The 21,282-nt window shown below is 45.2% G+C and overlaps 1 protein-coding gene and 1 long non-coding RNA gene across 3 annotated transcripts; one reads left to right on the forward strand and one right to left on the reverse strand.

The window, feature by feature from the left end:
* The first annotated feature begins 3,865 nt into the window (after nt 1-3,865).
* LOC4344996 (uncharacterized) lies at nt 3,866-4,640 on the forward strand. The gene has a single exon (XM_015794065.3). It carries the CDS (start codon nt 4,053-4,055, stop codon nt 4,296-4,298), a length of 246 nt encoding a protein of 81 aa, XP_015649551.1. The 5' UTR covers nt 3,866-4,052; the 3' UTR covers nt 4,299-4,640.
* A 7,948-nt stretch (nt 4,641-12,588) lies between these two features.
* LOC9271522 (uncharacterized) lies at nt 12,589-19,309 on the reverse strand. 2 transcript variants are annotated; one of them, XR_003238264.2, is made up of 4 exons: nt 19,094-19,309; nt 17,406-17,663; nt 17,041-17,208; nt 12,589-12,976 (listed from the first exon to the last, which is right to left on the reverse strand). It is a non-coding gene; the product is annotated as an uncharacterized lncRNA (long non-coding RNA). The 2 variants fall into 2 exon arrangements; XR_010734569.1 differs by lacking the exon at nt 17,406-17,663.
* Nucleotides 19,310-21,282: the final 1,973 nt, after the last annotated feature.

Consider the following 21,282-nt stretch of genomic DNA (forward strand, 5'->3'; position numbering starts at 1 on the left):
TCAGATATTTAAGAGTAACTTCCATATAAAAGGTTTTCACACAGATATGAACATATCGTTTAGTAGTTTAAAAAACATGCCACGAATATCTAAATTTTTATCCAACTTTTATTGGAGAAAATAATCGGGAGTTTTGCTGCTAACGCTGTCGAGTACCACGATTTGAGAGTATGGACGGAAGGTCTGCTTTGAGATTAGGACTAGACACGTGTCATACAGAATGCAACGTCCTTCGTGATCGCGTAGTACTTCACTCTTACCAAATTTTCTTATGGTAGGGTGTGCCCTCTCCTACCACTACATGTACTGCTCCCTCCGTTCCAAAAAAAGACAAACCTGGTTTCCGTGTCCAACGTTTGACCGTTCGTCTTATTTAAAAGAATTATAAAAAAATTAAAAAAATAAGTCATGCATAAAATATTAATCATGTTTTATTATTTAACAACAACTAAAATACTAATTATAAAAAAATTTCATATAAGACGAACAGTCAAACATTGGCACGGAAACATACAGTTTGTTTTTTTTTGGGACGGAGGGAGTAGATCGCTTCCTAGGCTAGCCACGTGGCCGAGTGAGACTAGGCACTGCAAGAGTCAGGTATGGTAGCAAGTGCATGCCAGGCCCACTGTCCTGACAGCTGGGGGCCCATATGTCAGGCGGTCCGAACGATGGGCCGGCCCACCAAACCAAACCAATCCACTGCGGCGTCTCGAGCTGATAAAGGAAAACTCCATATGAATATGAGTAGTAGTACTACACTACAGTGTGCTAGGCGACGCAGCTTTGGAGCAGCGGGCAACGTGGTACGGCCACATGGCTATATATAGCAGCATCAGCTCTAGCCCCAGAGAGGACCAAGCTAGCTACTGCCCTATATATGATTTCTTTTTTACACTGTCTTGGATCCACTATTAAGGCCTTGCTTAGGTGGAGAAAAATTTTAGGTTTAGTTATCACTTCGGATATAAAGATATACATTTATTAAATATAGTATAATAACAAAACTAATTATAAATTCTGTCAGGAAACTGCGAGACGAATTTATTAAACCTAACTAATCTATCATTAGCAAATTTTTACTGTAGCACCACATTGTTAAATCATGGCGCAATTAGACACACAGTCTCGTAATTTACACGCTAACTGTGTAATTTATTTTTTTCCACATTTAATACTCTATGTCTAAACATTCAATGTGATGGGTGAAAAGTTTTTATTTTTGGAACTAAACAGGGCTGATCACTGATGCACTATCATCACGTATTCACATCCGTGGCATGAATGAGTGAGTGAACGTTTGATTAATTTTGTTTTTCATTTACATGAAAAACGCACACCACACACATGCACATGTACGTCAGTACATGCTCGAATGTGCACTCTTCTGATATTATAGTTAAAATTGAGTTTTTTTCTCTTTTATATTTGAGAAGATCGAAACAGAGGATCCGACAACAACGACACGGTTATGTTTATACTTGCCAATCCTAAGACACTATTATAGAAACGATTTTTATATACGAGAACCCTAATAGATTATAAACAGACGGTAACTGCACGCGTGCAAAAGGTGACCTTCGTTTTTGCATATAGCTTCTTAAGAGACCTGCATACAAAAATATATTTTCACATACGAACATCTTAAGACATCCCCAAACAAAAACAAGCTTACTTTTGCAAGCGGACCTCTTAAACATTTACATGTGAAAATACATTTTTTCATGCAAGTCTCTAAGAGTCTCTAAGGGGTAGGGTTTACGTGTATGTGTTATAAACAAAAGATAAGTGTGTGCGTAACATATGTATATAATCATTTACATTTGTAATGTATGTTTCGTGAAAAATAAAGAGAGAGAATAAAAAAAATCGTTCTTCCTTTCTTTAGTTGCAAGGTTTTCTTTGTCAAATTACTTGTTATCAGGAGAACAAACTGAGACGGGTTAGATCGTCTATGACCCTATTTATATGGGACTAAAACTTTTAAGTCACTATCACATTGAATATTTGGACACTAATTATAAATATTAAACGTAGACTATTAATAAAACCCATCCATAATCTTAGACTAATTCGCGAGACGAATTTATTGAGCCTAATTAATCCATTATTAGCCTATGTGATGCTACAATAAACATTCTCTAATTATAAATTAATTAGGCTTAAAAAATTATCTCGCAAATTAGCTTCTATTTATGTAATTAGTTTTGTACGTAGTCTATATTTAATACTCTAAATTAGTGTCTAAATACAGAGATTAAAATTAAGTAACTGATCCAAACACCACCATCCTCGTGTCTGAGAGTTCCCAATCGACAACAAGCAGATTCAGATTTGATCGGTGAAACGAGAGGGGAAGGTGACGTGTATTTTTTTTAAACATCTATTGGGATTAACAGCTAATTAAGAAAATAGGTCGTGTCAAAGAAAATCTGTTAAAGATATCCAGTTAATTAATCAACCGTCATGGTTTATTTAACCTGATTGCTCGAAAGAGACGTTCAGTTGTTTGTTGAGAGAAACGAAGACTTTCCGAAACCAATTGGTGGTTGAAATAATCCACGCTAGCTCGTCCATAATAAGGAACTTGTAATAACATATAATTACTGATCTAGACGAAATGAGTAAGCTAGATCATGCATGTCAGTACACGCAGTTTTCTACTCTCTCCGTCAAAAAAAAAAAAGTCTAATCATGGGGAGAGTACAAGTGTGCATCTATAGTAGAGAGTTGAGTATGTTTTATACAGTATCATCTACAAATTAAAAAAAGAAGGTATTAAACACCTTTACTTAAGCGCCCTGTATGAAAAAAAAAAGCTAAGTAATACGTACTCATCCTTTTGGCATAGATAATGACAGTTTAAAATGTGTAATATGATATACATATAAAACCTAATGTAATAACACTTGTGATGATAAAACAAACATATATAAATTAATAACAAAATACTATATGTATGAAAATGCGGCAATCAGCAAAATATATGGTGTATATATGTCTATATGTATCTCGGCTGTGTACATCCTGTTTATACATGTATAGGCCAAGGTTTTAATCTATTTTCTTAAGAAAAGAATGTCTACATTTAGCTAGTAAACCAAAATACCTGCAAGTACATTATTTGAGCGCAGAGGACCACTAAACCTAAACGACTAAACAAACCTCCCTATAAAGTGCATAAAACTTCCTCATATAGCATCCCGAAACTAAAAACAGATAATCACCACCACCAATGTGGACCCACCCATTTTTGTGGATAAATCATACACCTGGACTCCAGTCATTGCACTGAAATCAAACCAAAAATAAAAGATTAGAGTAGCTCGCAACTACATGCACACACATATGTACACATTGCCATGCCTATGCGTTTGTAACAGAATTTAGAGGAGAACATGGCCGAATAATTTTGTAGGGTTCAGTTTTGGGACTTGCTAAAAAACTGTAGCAAGTTTTTTTGTGTGAAAAACATCCAAATGTAACTATACTAAGAGTCTTTTGACTAGATTTTATAGTATATTCAATATTAGATTGCATATTTTGAGACAAATAAAGTAACTTTTATAAAACTATTTAGAAGTTATATATATGTGTTTCTAATACTTAAATGTAAGTTATATAAAAATTAAATACAATTATTTACAATGTAATTATACTACATTTATTCTGTAGTTATATTTAAAAGTTTTTTTAAAAAAAACCTACGTGCATCGACCGGTGATTAGGTTTTCAAGACAATGTTGTATTTTCCTTTTTTTTTTAATCTAAGGGAATGTTGAAAAAGATGATGACTTCGACTTTTAAAGTGGTAGAGATAAGTCGGAGTTGTTGTACTTTTACAAATTACAACTCGCTTTGCCTTCTTATATATCCCTACTACTACTACAGCATCATCTACTACACACATGACACATTCCCATCTTTCCAATGTCCACTTCCATCCCTCTCATCTAGCAAGCCGCTGCCACTTCAAATAGGTAGGTAGATAGTGAGAGATCGAGAGCGAGAGAGAGAGAGGATTGCATTGAGAGCTAGCAAGCAAAAGGGCAATGGCGATGGTGGAGGCGGCGAGGAGGGCGATGGGGTGGTGCGGGGCGGAGGAGGAGAGGGAGACGGCGTCGCGGAAGGCGCCGGGGGCGTGCCCGCGGTGCGGCGGCGCGGTGGTGGCCACCGACGTGGAGAGCTCCCGGCGGATCCTGTGCCTCCCGCTCTGCCTCCGCAACAAGAAGAAGTTCTCCTGCTCCCGCTGCCGCCGCGCCCTCGTCGCCATCGTCTCCTCCTCCGCCGCCGCCTAGCTAATTAAACCCCTGTAGCTAATTAGTTAGTTAATTAACCCACACTAGCTAGCTAGCTACATGATCGAGTTAGTAGCTTCTGCTCTGCTGTTGTTTCATTGATTAGCTAGTTAGCTTGGTTGTGCGTGACTAATCTGGTTATTACTAGCTGATTAATTGCTTACTACTTGTTCTGCTCATCTTTGTTTAGTTTGAGTAAGTTGAGCCAGCTGTTAGATCGAGTTTATAGCTAAGCTAGGTGGCAAAGCAGGGTATGTTTTGGTTGCGTCCTTCAGAGTCTGAACTGGAATGTCGTTTTAATTTCCTCCTCCTGCACTTCTGAATTTCTTTGCTTTTTGATTTTCTCCTCGTGTTCGTCTCTTCTTCATTCACGTTTGACGAGTAATGCAATGCTATCTCGTCGTCTACTAAACACGCAATGCTCTTGCGGTCTTGCCAGTCTTGAAAAAAAAATGCCCGTCTCTGACGTTGTTAACTTTTAACTATTTGTTTTATTTAAAAAATTAGTGTAAATAAGTAAAAGATATATGTAAAAGTATCTTTATTGACAAAATAAATTATCAAACATCATTTCTAAAGGTGGACAGTAGCGAGAGTAGTGAGAGAGATAGGGATGCAAGCAGGGCGGGTAAACGGGTTTCTTTTATCCCGCTTATCCCACTTATAATTTATTTTTTCTTCTAATTTTATATTACCACACGAAAAATATACTAGAAATCGGGTTTTTATGTGGGTAGCGGAACTACCCACTTGCATCCCTATAGAGAGAGAGAGAGAGGGGGGGATTGAAAATCTCCTCCCACACGCCTAGCTAGCTTAATTACTTAACCACACATATGATCAGTAGCTCTCTGCTTATTGTTTAATTAATTACTACTTTAGTTAGCTAGCTAGCTTGTGCGTGATTCATGCGGTTGTTAGTTAACTGGTTAATTACCTGCTCTGCTGATCTTGGTTACAGTAACTAATTACTGTTGAGTTGATCAAGTTTAGCTAGCTAGGTACTAGCAAGCAGGGTAAGTTTAATTTGCGTCCTTCAAATTAGTCTATGAATCTGGAGTTCATTTGAGTTTGAATACTCGCTTCGTTTTTTAAAAAAAAAGCCAACATAGCACTAGAACGTGACACATCCTCTATTTTAGATTCGTCTTTTAATGTGTCACATTTTAATAAAGGTTGATTTTTTTTATGAAGGGAGTACGTTGCTTACTGGAATGTTGTTTTGATCCTTCCTGTACTTGTTAATTTTATTCCTTCTAGTTTTCGTTGTACGTGTGTTCTCTTTCTTCCTTCACGTACGTTTCGAGTAAATGCTATCTCCTCGTCGTCTACTAAGGCCTAATTTAGTTCCCAATTTTTTCTTCAAATTTTTAACTTCTCCATCACATCAAAACTTACCTACACACATAAACTTCCAACTTTTCCGTCACATCATTTCAATTTCAACCAAACTTTCAATTTTAGCGTGAACTCACTACTAGAGGATTGATTTTTCTGGACGCAGTCCCCTTCTGTTTCCATGCGGATCGTAAGTGGAACCGCACGGAAAAATAGGGGACCGGGTATCGGGCTGTCGCCCGCACAGGAAAATCGATTTTTCCGTGCGGTCCTCCTAAATGAACCGCACAGAAAAATAAACCGATTTTTCCGTGCGGGCCTATTAAGAGAACCGCACGCAAAAGTGATCATCCCTCCTTTCCCTCCTACCCACTTCAAAATTTTCCTTTTTCCACGCCTCGGTCCCATCCCTCTCCTTTATTCTCTCGGTGCTCTCTCTCCTATCCTCTCCTCACGCGCGCCCCTCCTATCCTCTCCTCACTCCTCTCTCCTCTCCTCCCGCGGCGGATGTAGGTGAGGGTGGCAGCCCGCGGCGACGGCGACGGTGGCTGCCTGTGGCGAAGGCGACGACAACGGCGAGGGCGGCGGTCCGCGGCGGCTGCCTGCGGCGAAGGTGACGGCGGCTGCCCGCGGCGAAGGCGAAGACAGCGCGCGGCGGGCGTAGGCGACGGCAGCCGCCCCCCGCGCGGATCCGGCGGCGGCGGCCACCCCCGCGCGGATCCGACAGCGGAGGCCACCCCCCGCGCGGATCCGGCGGCGCGACGGCGGCGGCGGCCCTCCGACGACGACGGGAAGGCAACGACGACCATGGGAAGACGACGGCGACGACGACGGGATGGCGGCATATCTGGCGACGGCGACGGTGACAGGAAGGCGGCGGATCTGGCCACGACGACGACGACGACGGGAAGGCGGCGACAGCTAGGGTTAGGGTGTCGTTTTTTCAATTTTGTTTTTTTTTATTTTTTATTTGTGCGTGAGGGTGACATAAGCACCCGCACGCGAAAATCCGATTTTCGCGTGCGGTTGTGCCGCCCACACGCACAAATAGCGATTTTCACAAACGAACTGCTCCAGATGGGCCGAATCTCCGCACGCGAAAATGCGTTCGACCGCACGGGAAAACCTTCTGTGTAGTAGTGACTAAATACACCCTAACACGCATTAAGGGCAGTCCCAACCCTCCACCTAGGATGGTGTCTATGGCATTAACTACATTGCTGTCAGGGTTACGGGTTAGGTATACCCTTTACCCTTCGATATACGTCACATATCGGTATGGCATACCTACGCGTATACGGATACTCTCTGCATACACTAAGGAAATCCTTCACGGAGTTTACAGATGGAAAGAATCCTACTCGGACAAGACTGGGTCGTCAATATATCGTGTAGGGTCCGATGTCTCCGAGTTCTACTTGGAAACCGCCTGACCTGCGATATAAAAGGGACCCCCCGGGGAGGACCTAAGGCATCGAATCTCAGAGCCAACACAACTCCCACAGCCTACGAAGTCGGAGCCTGCAGGAGCCAAATCGCTGGAGATCTAGTCGAACCAACTCGATTACGATCTCGCCGGATCCATCGAGTTCTATCATTCCCTTTGTAACCTGTGTTTTCCATCATATAATTCCACATCAACTGGATTAGGGCTATTACCTATCAAGGGGCCTGAACCAGTATAATCTTCGTCTTCTGTTTGCTTGATGTCGTATTACGTAGACCCTTGTACCAACGTACCCTAATACCCTCTATATCCGGTCTACGAGTATCACCCGCCGACAGTGGCGCGCCAGGTAGAGGAACTTGGTGCTCAAGGTTCTACTACTATGTCATCCATCTTCGCCGACAACAGCGTCAACACCAACCTCCACCAGGGATTTCCTGCTTCAACAATGCTGGTGTGGACTCAAGTCGGCGAAATCGTCTTCCCGGTTTACACCACGATGCCAATCTCAGCCGATCCATCAATGACCGGAAACGAGAACGCAGTGGCTACAACCCAGAACGACTCCATGTTGAAGGATCCTCCCGCTGAAGCGGAGAACGGAACATCGACGACATCCGAGCTCGAGAAGGATTCTAATGCGGCAAAACCTTTTCGTTTAGACAAGAGCCACGAGCCGACGAGAATGACTTCCGAAGCGACAAGGTCATGGTGTCCTATCCACAAAACCAGGAAACACACTTTGCAAGCCTGCTGGGTTTTTCTCAACGTCCGCGCCGAAATTCGCGCCTGCAAAGAGCGTGGAATTCAGCGTATTTCTCCAACTCGTGATGTCTATTGTCCTATTCACAAGACAAAGAATCACGACCTCTCAAGCTGCAAGGTCTTCCTCAGCGCCACGAAGACGTCATCTCCTAAGGTCCAGCAATCGGGCATATCCCTTAGAGATGAAGACAAGGAACAAGGAACGACGCTGGTTTCAGATCGATTCGTTGGCGTAATCGACATCAGCTCACCCGAACAATCAGTCCTGCATCTACTCGAGGACTATGGCTCATCGCCAGCAAGTACGCCGCATGAGGTATTAGCTATCGACGGGACCAGCACGTCAGCACACGCTAATGCGGAAGCACAAAATCAAATGGCTACACCGGCCCAGCACATCAGGACCATCAACGCAATACTGAGAGAGACCCCTTACGATCCCGTTCTAAACGATGATCTCGCACAGTGGACAGAACGGCTACGTGAATCAGTAACCAACCTCAGCAACGCGTTCGAAGAAGCCACTGCTGTAGCGCACCTGGAATAGCCACTATCTGGCGGTGCCAATGGCGAAAATCCCGAACAGCGGGAGTCACCCCATCGAGCTACCCCCACCTCGCGGCACCGGCGATCTCCGCGACCACCTCAATGGCCGCCGAGAGGCATGACACACAGGAGACAACGGGGATCGCTCCCGACACTGCGACTCTTCACGACGTTGCGATAATGAAAGACGGGAAGGCCGCTCGAGCGAAGACCGAGACTGTGTTAATCGCCACGATCGCCGTGATCACGACGATCGCGAGAGGCGGACGCAGGGCGACACTGGTCGAGGACACCGCCATAATGATGGGGACGACAGAGATCGGCGCCAGGACAACAACGGAGGGCGGCGACAAGATTCTCGAGAACCTAGCCGACGTCCTCGTAATCCTACATCGGAACCAAGTGATCCATCATCATCGTCGTCTTCTTCTTCATCCTCATCATCAGACAGACATCCACGAAGGACACACGATCGCCGACAACCCACCTTCCCCAACGCTGGGTGTAGAGCTTTCAGTCGTTCCCTGCGTGATGTCCGATGGCCTGAGAGATTCCGACCCGGAGCAATAGAGAAGTACGATGGGAGCACCGACCCAGAAGAGTTCCTTCAAGTCTACTCCACAGTACTCTACGCTGCCGGAGCAGATGACAACGCATTGGCGAATTATTTGCCAACTGCGTTAAAAGGCTCTGTACGTTCATGGCTGATGCATCTCCCTCCCTACTCGATTTCTTCATGGGCAGACCTGTGGCAGTAGTTCATCGCCAACTTCCAAGGAACTTATAAGCGCCACGCGATTGAAGACGACCTACATGCGTTGACACAGAACTCGGGTGAATCCTTGAGGGAATATGTTCGGCGCTTCAACGAGTGCAGAAATACAATCCCCGAAATCACCGACGCTTCTGTAATTCGCGCCTTCAAGTCCGGCGTCAGAGATCACTATACTACCCAGGAGTTGGCGACAAGACGTATCACGACTACTCGGAGATTGTTCGAGATCGTTGAGCAATGCGCCCACGCAAATGATGCGCTGAGACGCAAGAACGATAAGCCGAAGACCGGGGGAGAGAAGAAACCAGCCACGGACGCACCCGAGTCAAGCAAGAAGAAAAATCGCAAAAATGGGAAAAGGAAAGCTCAAGCGGAAGTTCTCGCAGCAGAATACGCAAACCCTCCCAAGCGCCCAGACCCACAAGGTAACGACGCGAAGAAAGCATGGTGCCCCATACACAAGACAGACAAACATTCTTTGGAAGATTGCCTTGTTTTCAAAAAGTCGCTCAAGAAGCACATAGCATTTGAAAAAGGCAAGCGAGTACGCGTGGTCGAGAAGGATGCGGAGGCGGCTCCTCAGGAATCGGACTCAGCATATCCAGACTCTGACCTCCACGTTTCACACATTTTCGGAGGTTCCACAGCGTACTCCTCAAAGCGAGAATACAAGAAAGTGGAACGCGAAGTCTGTTCGACATGGCAGGGGGCTGCACCCAAGATGAAGTGGTCTGAACAGAAGATAGAATTTTCGGAAGAAGACCATCCCAAGACTGCCATCATCCCAGGACGCTATCCGATCGTGGTCGAACCCACTATTCGGAACATCAAAGTCGCACAGGTTCTCATCGACGGTGGCAGCTCAATCAACCTCCTCTTCGCCAGCACTTTAGACGTGATGAGAATTCCGCAAAGCGAGTTGACACCCACCAATCAACCCTTCCATGGAATTACTCCCCAGTCCTCGTCCAAACCATTGGGCAAAATTACGTTGCCTGTGACTTTCAGCCAAGCAAACAACTTCTGAACAGAGCAGATCACCTTTGATGTCGCTGAATTCGATACAGCGTATAACGCCATCATCGGGAGAACTGCACTTGCGAAGTTCATGGCCGCATCTCACTACGCGTATCAAGTGCTCAAGATGCCGGGACCGAAGGGAACAATCACTATTCAAGGGAACGCAAAGCTGCCGGTACAATGCGACAAGCGGAGCCTCGACATGTAGAACTTTTAGCTTATGTGGCACTATATTAATTAAGAGAGAGAGTGAAGAGAGGAAGAAACTGGGTCTCATGCAAGACACAGTTTTAACACGAGAACCTATGCACTAGACACTATCAAGTTTTGCATTGGGAGAGAATAGTGTCTTCATAATAGATGAGGAATAAATATGATTGGTAGAGAAGAGAGATGATGTATTTATTGATGGCCCACTTTAAGAAACCATGGGTTGTAGAGTGTAGTTTCTATTGTGATGTCTTATTGACATGGCACTATAGACACTGCTTATGGACACTATGGGTTGGGACTGCCCTAATGCTTTTGCGTGTTTGCGTGGTAATATTTGCTGAATTTTTCGTGATCTACTTCTGGCTAATCTGACATATCTACATAATGGCGATGTTTTGCCGACTTAGTTTTTCTGTTTTTAAGACATTGTGCTTGTTTGGTTTAGCACCCTAAAAAATATTGGTAATGTGCCAAAATCTGACACTTGAATAATTTTTGACAGGGTAGAAATATACATGAGTGCGTTTGGATTTATGTCAATTGAGAGCTAATGGAGCCATCGCGAATAAGCAAAACGACATATTTGCAAACGAAAAGTAATTTGTGAATAAAACTTTTATATACGTGTTCTTCGGATTATGGTGAAAAATGTTTTTGGATTGTACTGTGTCAAATTAAGTATGGGCAATACCAAACATTTGGCACTGAAATTTGCAAAGGATTTGAACAAAAAAAATTATAACTACTTGCTTCAACACTACTCTTGCTAAAATGCTGCCTCCGTCCCCTGCCTTTAACACCTACTCCCTCTATTATATAATAAGTTCATTTTTTACTACTTTCGTTTGTTTTATTTCATAATCATCGCATCATAGTTTATGTTAGTGGGAATAAATACATCGAGAATTGATAAAGTAGAGAATAATTGTATTGGGATTTGATAACATAGGGGTATTTTGGTCTTTTTTATGGGAAAAAAGAGATTATTTTGGGACAAAGAGAGTAATTATTATTGCTTCTTCTTCATTCTCTGATTTTTTTTTGACATGGCAAAAAGAAAATAATAGGAGGCCCACTTGTCAGTACCCACTGAACATTCACGGTGGAGACGGACCGCGTTGCGCTAATCTTCCGCCGGGATTACGCTACCGCCTTCGTCTACAGCAAGTAGTCTTCCTCTACTGTCTCAGGGGAGACCTTCACCGTCTTCCGTCGCCTTCTCACTGCTCTTGTCGGTTTTGGTTGGTTTTTTTTTTTTTGGGGGGGGGGGGTACAAGGAAGGTCATGCTGACATGTGGGGTCCACCGAATTTTATTATTGTTTAGATTGATTATGGGGTTTTTTTTGTTTCGTTTGAAAAGTTTAGAGTATAAAATATCTGGTTTTGGGTGGATCAAACGACGGCTATAGTTTAGGGGGTGAACTCGGACCTTTTCTTATTTTGAGACTAGTACAACCGTCGGCACTACCAACGTGGTCTTCAGCGTGGGCTCCGGCCCAAGATCTACCTGAAAATTATCCGAAAAGGAGAGCCCAATCTAAAATTTGAAGTGGCGGTTTTTAGCTGTGTTCGAGTTGTGCTGGGGTGACTGGTGAGGATCAATTTGTATCGCTGGTGCATAGGCTTGAAGAAATACAAGCGGCAGCAATACCTTAAATATGCAAATGTTGAATGGTTGAAATTACAGATTTAGTGCCAAACGGCAGATAAAGGACCATTACAGAATGAGCTCATATTTTTCCTCATGAATGTCCTTGATGCGGTATGTGTAATCTTGAAATGAACGAGACGGTAAGCAAGCCATCGATGGTCAATCAATCAAAATCAAGCAGTATTCAGGTTAAAAAAAGCCTTGTTTCAAAAAAAAAAAAAGAAGCGGTGCTAATAGAATTTGAAGACAAGGTAAGATTCATACAATTAAGCAGTTCTCAGTTCAAGAAAATTTGTCAGTTAGTTATGTTCGTTTCAGTATAGCTGGACTTGAAGAGTGATTTGCAAATTCATTTGCCTCATGTAACATTAACCTTCATGTAGCACATCACGGTTATAGTGCTTTTCGATATTGAAACAAATTGTGATGTAGTAATAATTTTATCATGTGTGTCAAATAGAATTAATCATCATGCTGTATTTGCCTACTCAGGAACGACCGTGTTTCTGTTTTTTAAAAAACAGAGCAAACATGTGAGACCTAATATTTACTATCATTATAATTCTCCCTAAATAGTACTATGGTGTGCCATAGCCCAATCAAATAGCAACAGTTTTGAAGAACAATTGTACTTGTAACTCATCAGATTTCAGTAGTCAGAAACATACTAAGAATGATGCATCAAATGAAGATGTTCTAGAATGATAAATCCGTGAGTGGTTGTGAGTTTGCTGGTTGTGGTATTTTCCACTGTGCCTTGATGGTTCAGATGTTGTTTTCGGATACATTACCATCATTGTCTTCATTTTCCACCTTTAGTCTCGTCCTGCGCAACTGATTGCGTGACTTCTCCGACGTCACCCTGGAAGATTACTGACTTCATTTTAAACTTGGCATATTGCATGGTACTTCCATATGGTTTCTGCAACACACACAAAAAAAAAAGAATCAAGATTGCTTTCATCTCTTTACTCTAGATAATTTTTAGTGGCCAAGTACTACTAGGTTCCTAAAAACCAAGAGTTACCAATATTTGCTTGGTGATTATTTGCTTTCACCTAGTATATATTACCAACTACGGTTGGTAAGTAATGGTATTATCTTTAGTCACCAAGGAGAACAGATATTGGTTACAACATACATTGAGCGACATTAAGAATAGTACCTCAATGTATTTGTTTTCAAAAAAGACCTTGGTAAAAAAAAGTACATTGAGCAACTTGACAGGCGTTTCTTCTGCCGGCCTGGCCAAACAAAAATACTACAAGCAACAGGGTCATAGTCATTAAGGTCTTTTTCAAAATGATACTAGTGGCTGAAGACCTTGGAAAATGGAAACAAATGTAATGGTATGGTTCCTAGGTAGTGCAGGTCTCTTTCAATTTACATCAGCTTTGATTAATTTGACACTTCTTTTTGCCTAAGTTCAGGACTACTGGTGCACACGCACGCGCGCACCAGTGACCATCCCTTCTGTGTTGTTTAAGCAACAAACATCTTGTCAAGGATGCAGATGATATGAGATGTTGAAAGTCATGAATTTATCTCCTCATATGAGAAGTTGAGAACCAAAGAAGTTCATTCTGCAGAGCACAAGAAAAAAACCCTCATCTTCCCTGGCTAAACAATGGTCCCTTATATCATCCCTCTATCCCTCATTCTGTTCATCATCCAAGCTAATCCTTCGACGGGAGCCCAGATCAACGAGACAACAATTCCTCAAGGTTCTCAAATCAACACGGTGGGCACCCAGAGTTGGGTCTCCCCATCGGGGCGCTTTGCATTCGGCTTCTATCCTGAAGGTGAGGGCTTCTCCATTGGTGTGTGGCTTGTCACAGGTGCAACCAGGACCATTGTGTGGACTGCCTTCAGAGATGATCCTCCGGTTTCCGGTGGTTCAATTCTGTTAACAGCTGGTGGTTCACTTCAATGGATTCCTGCTAACCAAGGCAGCCAAGGGAAGCTGATATCCGCCGCCCCTAATTCTGCTACCTCTGCTGCTATCTTGGACAACGGCAACTTCGTGTTGTATGATGCGAAAAAGCAGGTATTATGGTCTACCTTTGGCTCTCCGATGGACACCATATTACCAGGGCAGAACTTGCTTCCTGGCAATCAGCTGTTCTCAAGCATCTCCAATACCAACCATGCCACAGGAAAGTATCGCCTTTCCAACCAGGAAGACGGCAACCTTGTGATGTACCCGATTGGCACAGTAGACCCTGGTAGTGCATACTGGGCTAGCGGTACTTTTGGTCAAGGCCTCCTGCTCACTCTTTCACTAGACCTCAATGGCACCCTATGGTTGTTTGACAGAAACAGTTCATATACAAAGATGCTATTCCTGACAAATCAGTCACTGAGTACCTCCCCAGATTCAGAGAGCTACTACCGTCTGACATTGGATGCCGACGGCTTATTGCGACTCTACGCGCATGTGTTCTTCAAGAAAGGAAGGGAGCCCCTAACAAAGATCGAATGGTTGGAGCCATCTAGCAACGATCGTTGTGGTGTGAAAGGTGTTTGTGGTCCAAATAGCTTCTGCCAAGTCACTGCTAGTGGAGAAACCAGCTGCTCCTGCCTTCCTGGGTTTGAATTCTCAAGTGCTAACCAAACCACTCAAGGTTGCTGGAGGGTAAGGACTGGCGGTTGCACGGGGAATAGCTCTAATGGCGACATCGGACCTACAGCCACAATGGTCATGGTGAAGAACACTAGCTGGTCAGATTTGTCATACAACGTCCCACCCCAAACAACAACCATGGAAGAGTGCAAAGCAATTTGCCTCTCTGACTGTGCCTGCGAGATTGCCATGTTTGACACCTACTGCTCAAAACAAATGCTTCCTATGAGGTACGGCAAGATTGATCATAGTAGCAACACCACGCTGTTTGTGAAGGTATACTCCTATGAACCAAAAGGTCCTATGAGGAGGACTAGAAGTGCTATTTCAACTGCCATGTTGATATCAGGTTCTGCATTGGCCATCTTCTCACTTGTTGTGCTCTCAGTCTCTGTATTGCTCAGCAAGCGCCACCAATTCTCCAGGTACACAAGGGCTCCACAACATCAAGATGCTGAATTTGATAAGGAGAGTGTTGGCATCCGATCGTACTCTTTCCATGATCTAGAGTTGTCAACAGATGGCTTTGCTGAAGAGCTAGGAAGGGGTGCATACGGCACAGTGTTCAGAGGTGTCATAGCAAACAGTGGAAACAAGGTCATTGCAGTGAAGAGGCTCGAGAGGATGGCAGAAGACGGGGAGCGAGAGTTCCAACGGGAAGTGCGTGCGATCGCACTAACACACCATAGGAACCTGGTGCGCTTGTTTGGTTTCTGCAACGAAGGCGCGTACCGCCTTCTTGTCTACGAGTACATGCCAAATGGCTCCCTTGCCAACCTCCTCTTCAAGCCTGACCCTCCATTACCTAGCTGGAGCAAGAGGGTTGCGATCGCGCTGGATGTGGCTAGGGGGTTACAATACCTCCATGAAGATATAGAGGTCCCTATAATCCACTGTGACATCAAGCCGGAGAACATACTGATTGATGGCACTGGAATGGCAAAGATTGCAGATTTCGGCTTGGCAAAGCTTCTGATAGGGAACCAAACCAAGACCTTCACTGGAGTCCGGGGCACACGTGGCTATCTCGCGCCAGAGTGGAGTAAGAACACGGCGATAACTGTTAAGGTAGATGTCTACAGCTTCGGCGTGATGCTTCTTGAGATCATTAGTTGCAGGAAGAGCATGGAGCTTAAGATGGCCGGCGAGGAGTGCAACATCTCCGAGTGGGCATACGAGTATGTGGTCTCCGGCGGACTGAAAGAAGTGGCTGCCGGAGAAGATGTCGATGAGGTTGAGCTTGAACGGATGGTGAAGATCGGTATTTGGTGCACTCAAAACGAGCCGGTAACACGGCCTGCAATGAAGAGTGTTGTTCTGATGATGGAAGGAAGTGCGCAAGTTCGGCGTCCTCCACCACCGGCATCATTTTCACAGTCACTATTGCGCACTGGGAGCAGATGAGAAATCTGATTGTCTCTACAAGAGTACTTGTGTATGACAAGTATCTGAATGGATGGATGGTCCGGGTAAAAACATATGGTAAGGTAATTAACTGGTGCACACATAGAACAGAGACATGATCCAGCATGACAGGTAGTAATAGGCATTGCAGTAAGAGATGTTCATGTCTCTTGGAAAGTGTAACTGATATTTGATTAACATAAAGTGGAAGAAATCATTGATGCTACTTGTATAATTATTGCACTCCTTTTTACTGTCTCACATATAGGTGCTAAAGGCTGTTGACCCCAGGATTTTGTATACAAGTGGCCATTAGCATGGTATATAAAAACGATGACTGTTTTGTAGGAGAACAAAAATAATGTGTTCCTTTGTTGCCATTTTAACATGTTGATATGTTCCATTGACTGTTGGACACTATTCATTACTGTATTAGGGATACTTCTTGGCCATTGTTTCAGCGATCTCGAACACAAACTTCAGAATCATTCCTAATCCAGCAGCAATAACCACCATACTGATTCAGGGAGAACTATACCCTTCTACTCTAAACATTAATAACTGTTCAATTAAAAAGTAATGTCTACCTCCATATTACCAAAAAAGCCATGAGAACATGCTGCATCGCCAAATTATGGAGTAACAAAAGATATTCTGAATGTACTTTTGAAGGGGTACAGCCATACAGGTAAAATGGGTATAAATTATTTGAACATCACAGGGGGAATTGCGTACTAGAAGAAAAATATTAAGGCAGCCTTTGCATTTTTTAACAGAAAATAAGTTGTTTCAAATATTTCCAATAAGAAAACATCAGTAACATAAGCAAATATCTTGTCATTGTAGTTGTACTACATCAACCTTGTCACAACAACCAAACAAGAAACTTGACAGTTGACAGAACTAATTAAATTGCTAAAGGAGTTTCACAAAAAAAATCGATGTTAAAGTATACTCACATCCATGATCATTGATTATTGCATAGTACTGCATCCTCGTATCTGGATTAATTACTGATATCAGCATCATACTCAAAGTAATACGCCAGACAGATCCCAATTCGATCTGATCAGAACATACGAGCTTTCCATGGAATTGCTGGCCATAACCACGAAGGGGAACTTCACCTACAACCATAGAGGAAACAAGGAGTTCTCATTTCAATAAAAAAATAGATAGTGCAATAAAAATCCCAGACTCTACATCATATCATGCACACAGCCGATTTCAACTAAAATAGATGGACCATGGATGGATTCCTTCTTTAATAAAATTTAAAAATCTAAGCACTAATGCTTAGTGCTGCCTCCACTGGAGACCCGACCTTAAATTTGTTTTTTTTTCTCCTGGATGCAAGAATGCAGCTTAGCTGACCAGCTGCGGCGCTGCCTGGGTTGAATGTGTAGATGATTGAGCAGAACGAATGGCCGGCTGCAAGGGCCGCGGTCGCCAGTATGAAATGTTGGGAGAGAACGAACTGTTGCAGTCCTGCCAGTCTCAAATGTTTGTATTCCAGTATTTACAACTCGTCACCTGACATGTTCTTGTTTCGAATTTGTTTCTTCCCAACAAAATGGGCCAGCTAGTCATGCCAAAAGGTTTCAAAAAACAAAACATTAGAGACATTTCCCGCCCTCAATCAAATTTGACTCTTCTACCTGAATGAAATTAAATTTATGCAGTACGCACACTAACCAAAACTTTGTTCCAGTCAGCTACAGCTAAAATTACTGCTAGTTATTTTCAACACCCATGTTTGACCTTTCGCGCATCTTCTCAACGATGCAATTTCCTTGAGCAGGTTCTTAAACAGTAGCACATCCTTATCAGTGATCAGTGAAACAAGACTTATCAGTGATCACATCTAGGTTCTGAACATTTCTATTCTCTGTGAATTAGTCAGAACAGTTCTGAACTTGTCCATTTATCTGAAGCTTGAACGGTTCAGAAATCTATCATGATCTTTGCTTGCCCAAGGTGTTACGTGGGACTTAACCAAAATTTGCATACCATCTTCCCCAAGGTCACTGTAAACCGCAGCGAGGAAGTCAGAGGCCGCCGGGCGCTGGAGTCTCACTCAGCTACGTACAACAAACTCCCTTAAATAAATTGTTGCAAGCCATACGAATTACTACTGCAATTAACTCAGCATTATGTGGTCTCTCACACTTGTATTCACGATAGCTGATTTTCAACCAAATTCACAAATTAGCAAACAAGGAAAGCATTATGTGTTTACATAGAAACTTGTATTCATGATAGCTGATGTTCAACAGTGATCTACATAGAAACTTGGCAGGTTGTGACAATTATCTGTGAAGAAATTTTGCAGAGGATATTGTGCTGATCCATTCCTGCACTAAGGAACCAAAATGGGAGTTTGTTAAAAAAAAATCAAATTGGCAAGCATTATGTGATTTCTCAAACCTGTATTCATGATAGAATTACCGACTATGTTAGCTGTAGCTGATGTTCAACGAAATTGGCAAGCATGATTATAACCAAGGATTCAACAAAAAAAAGAGAGAATAATTTCAAAAAAGCAAAGCGCTAATGTCTAACGCTGCCTCCACCAGAGGCCCGACTGTGTGCCTCTATAGGGCATCTTTTTTTTTTTATGGATGCAAGCTAACCGGCAGGGGGTCGCCTGCCGTGCCCAAGTAGGGATCTTTTCACTGCTCCATTTTTCTTTATTTTTTTTTCTTGCAGCTGACCGGCAGGGGGTCGCCTGCCGTGCCCAAAAAGTAGGGATCTTTTCACTGCCTTTTTTTTTTCCAGCTGAACGGTAGGGGGTACACGCCCTACCGCTGCCCCTCGGAGGGGATCTTTTCGCTATCGTCAGTCGGGGTGGGTGCCTCCGGGGAGGCAACACAAGAGGATCAACCAGAGTTTATAAAGAGGTCGCCCTATCTCAAAATCGGCGAGGTGGGACAAAACTCCATTGCGGGATGGATTCAGTCCGAGCCGAAGCGCGCCGTCGCGGACCGGCCTAGGAGTAGAGGCGAGGCGTACCTGCTCTCCACGGAGGGCCCGGCGGCGAGGGGCGCCCGTCGATCTGGCCGGAGGCCGGAGCTGCAGCTTCGCGCCGCCCGGCCTCCGCCGCCGCCGTCGCCGATGCCGCGGTGAATACGCCCGACGGATCTGGATCCTCCTGGAGCTTCGAGGGTTCATCCGCAGCCGGCTGCTCGCCGCCGGACGTCGGGAAGCGCCGCCATCGGGGAGGAGAGTGAGAGGCGAGAATCGCGAGATGGAGTGTATGATATGGCCTGCAAGTCTCTGCTGGGCCATGTAGCTTTGTCACGCCTCAAGGCCCAATTCGTGGCTGGGCTGGAGTATTATTATTTTTCGGAATAAGTTCATCTAAGGTCCCTTCGACGAATCCGATTTTCGTCCTCCAACCACAAAAACAGATACAACGGGTCCACAAGTATCAAAACCGGTGCAGATTAGGCCCCTCGGCGGTTTTGACAGCGGTTTTAGCTGACGTGGCGCCTACGTGGCTAATTTGACTCGGTCTCGATCTGACGTGGCACTGACGTAGCGCTTACGTGACAATTCGATCTTAGAAAAATAATAAACCTCGTGGGATCCACATATCAGTTTCATACACAAATTAATAAAAGAATGGCGGGGCCCACATGGGCCCCACATGTCAGCCTAACTCACCCCTCCCCTTCCCTTCCTCTCTCTCCATCTCCCCTCTCTTCATCTCTCTTGCGCTGGGGATGGGCACCATGCGGCCGGCGTCCGCGAGAGAGCAGTCGACATACATCGTCCACCTCGCGCCCGAGCACCCGGCGCTCAGGGGCCAGGGCCACGTGCGGCGGCGGCGGCGGCGTGTTCCTCGGCCGCCTCCTCCGTCTTCCACACCATCTGCGCGCGTCGCGGCCACGGCTGCTCTACTCCTACACGCACGCGGCGACGGGGGTCCTCCACCTTACCCAAGCTTGGGCTCCTGCCCGCCGCCGCCGCCGCCGCCTCCACCGCCTCACCCGTCGTCGGGGTGCTCGACACCGGGATCTACCCCATCGGCCGCGGCTTCTTCACGCCCACCGACGGGCTCAGCCCGCCGCCCGCGTCCTTCTCCGGCGGATGCGTCTCCACCGCCTCCTTCAACGCCTCCGCTTACTGCAACAACCAGCTCATCGGCGCTAAATGCTCTCGGCCACGCCATTGATGAGACGGAGGAGTCCAAGTCGCCACTAGACACCGAGTGGGACACGGGACCCACATCGCCTCCACCGCCGCAGGGTCGCCGGTGACCGGTGTCGAGTTCGACTACGCGCATGGCCAGGCAGTGGGCATGTCCCCCGCCGCGTACAAGATCTGCTGGAAATCCGGCTGCTATGACTCCGACATCCTCGCCGCCATGGACGAGGCCGCCGCGGACGGCGTCGACGTCATCTCCCTCTCCGTCGACGCTGGCGGCTACGCCCCAAGCTTCTTCCGCGACTCCATCGCCATCGGCTCCCTCCACGCCGTTAGCAAGGGCATTGTGGTGTCCGCGTCCGCTGGCAACTCCGGCCCGGCGAGTACACCGCAACAAACATCACGCCATGGATACTGACCGTCGGCGCGTCTACCATCGACCGCGAATTCCCGGCTGATGTGGTTCTAGGCAACAACCAGGTCTACGGTGGCGTGTCCCTGTACTCCGGCGAACCCCTGAACTCCACACTGCTCCCAGTGGCGTACGCCGGCGACTGCGGGTCTCGGCTTTGCATAATCGGCGAGCTCGATTCAACGAAGGTGTCTGGCAAGATCGTTCTGTGTGAGTGTGGGAGCAACGCCCGCTCGCCGGCCGCATCTGGTGCCCATCCCCGAGCGCAAGAGAGATGAAGAGAGGGGAGATGGAGAGGGAGAGGAAGGAGAAGAGGAGGGGTGAGTTAGACTGACATGTGGGGCTCACGTGTGCCCCGCTATTTTTTATTAATTTGTGTGTGAAACTGACATGTGGGTCCCGCGGGGTATATTATTTTTTCGGATTGAATTGCCACGCAAGCACCACGTCAGTGTCACATCAGATCGAGACCGAGTCAAATAAGCCACGTAGGTGCCACGTTAGCCAAAACCGCCATCGAAACCGCCGAGGGACCTAATCTGCACCGGTTTTAATAGTTGAGGGACCCGTTGTATCTGGTTTTATGGTTGAAGAACGAAAATTGGATTCGTTGACAAGTTAAGGGACCTTAGATGAACTT

Source organism: Oryza sativa, chromosome 8 (assembly GCF_034140825.1).
Source record: "Oryza sativa Japonica Group chromosome 8, ASM3414082v1".
NCBI classification, from domain to species: domain Eukaryota; kingdom Viridiplantae; phylum Streptophyta; class Magnoliopsida; order Poales; family Poaceae; genus Oryza; species Oryza sativa.

Coding starts and splice junctions, on each gene's coding strand:
- LOC4344996 (XM_015794065.3), top strand. CDS start 4,053: ATGGCGATGGTGGAGGCGGCGAGGAGGGCGATGGGGTGGTGCGGGGCG.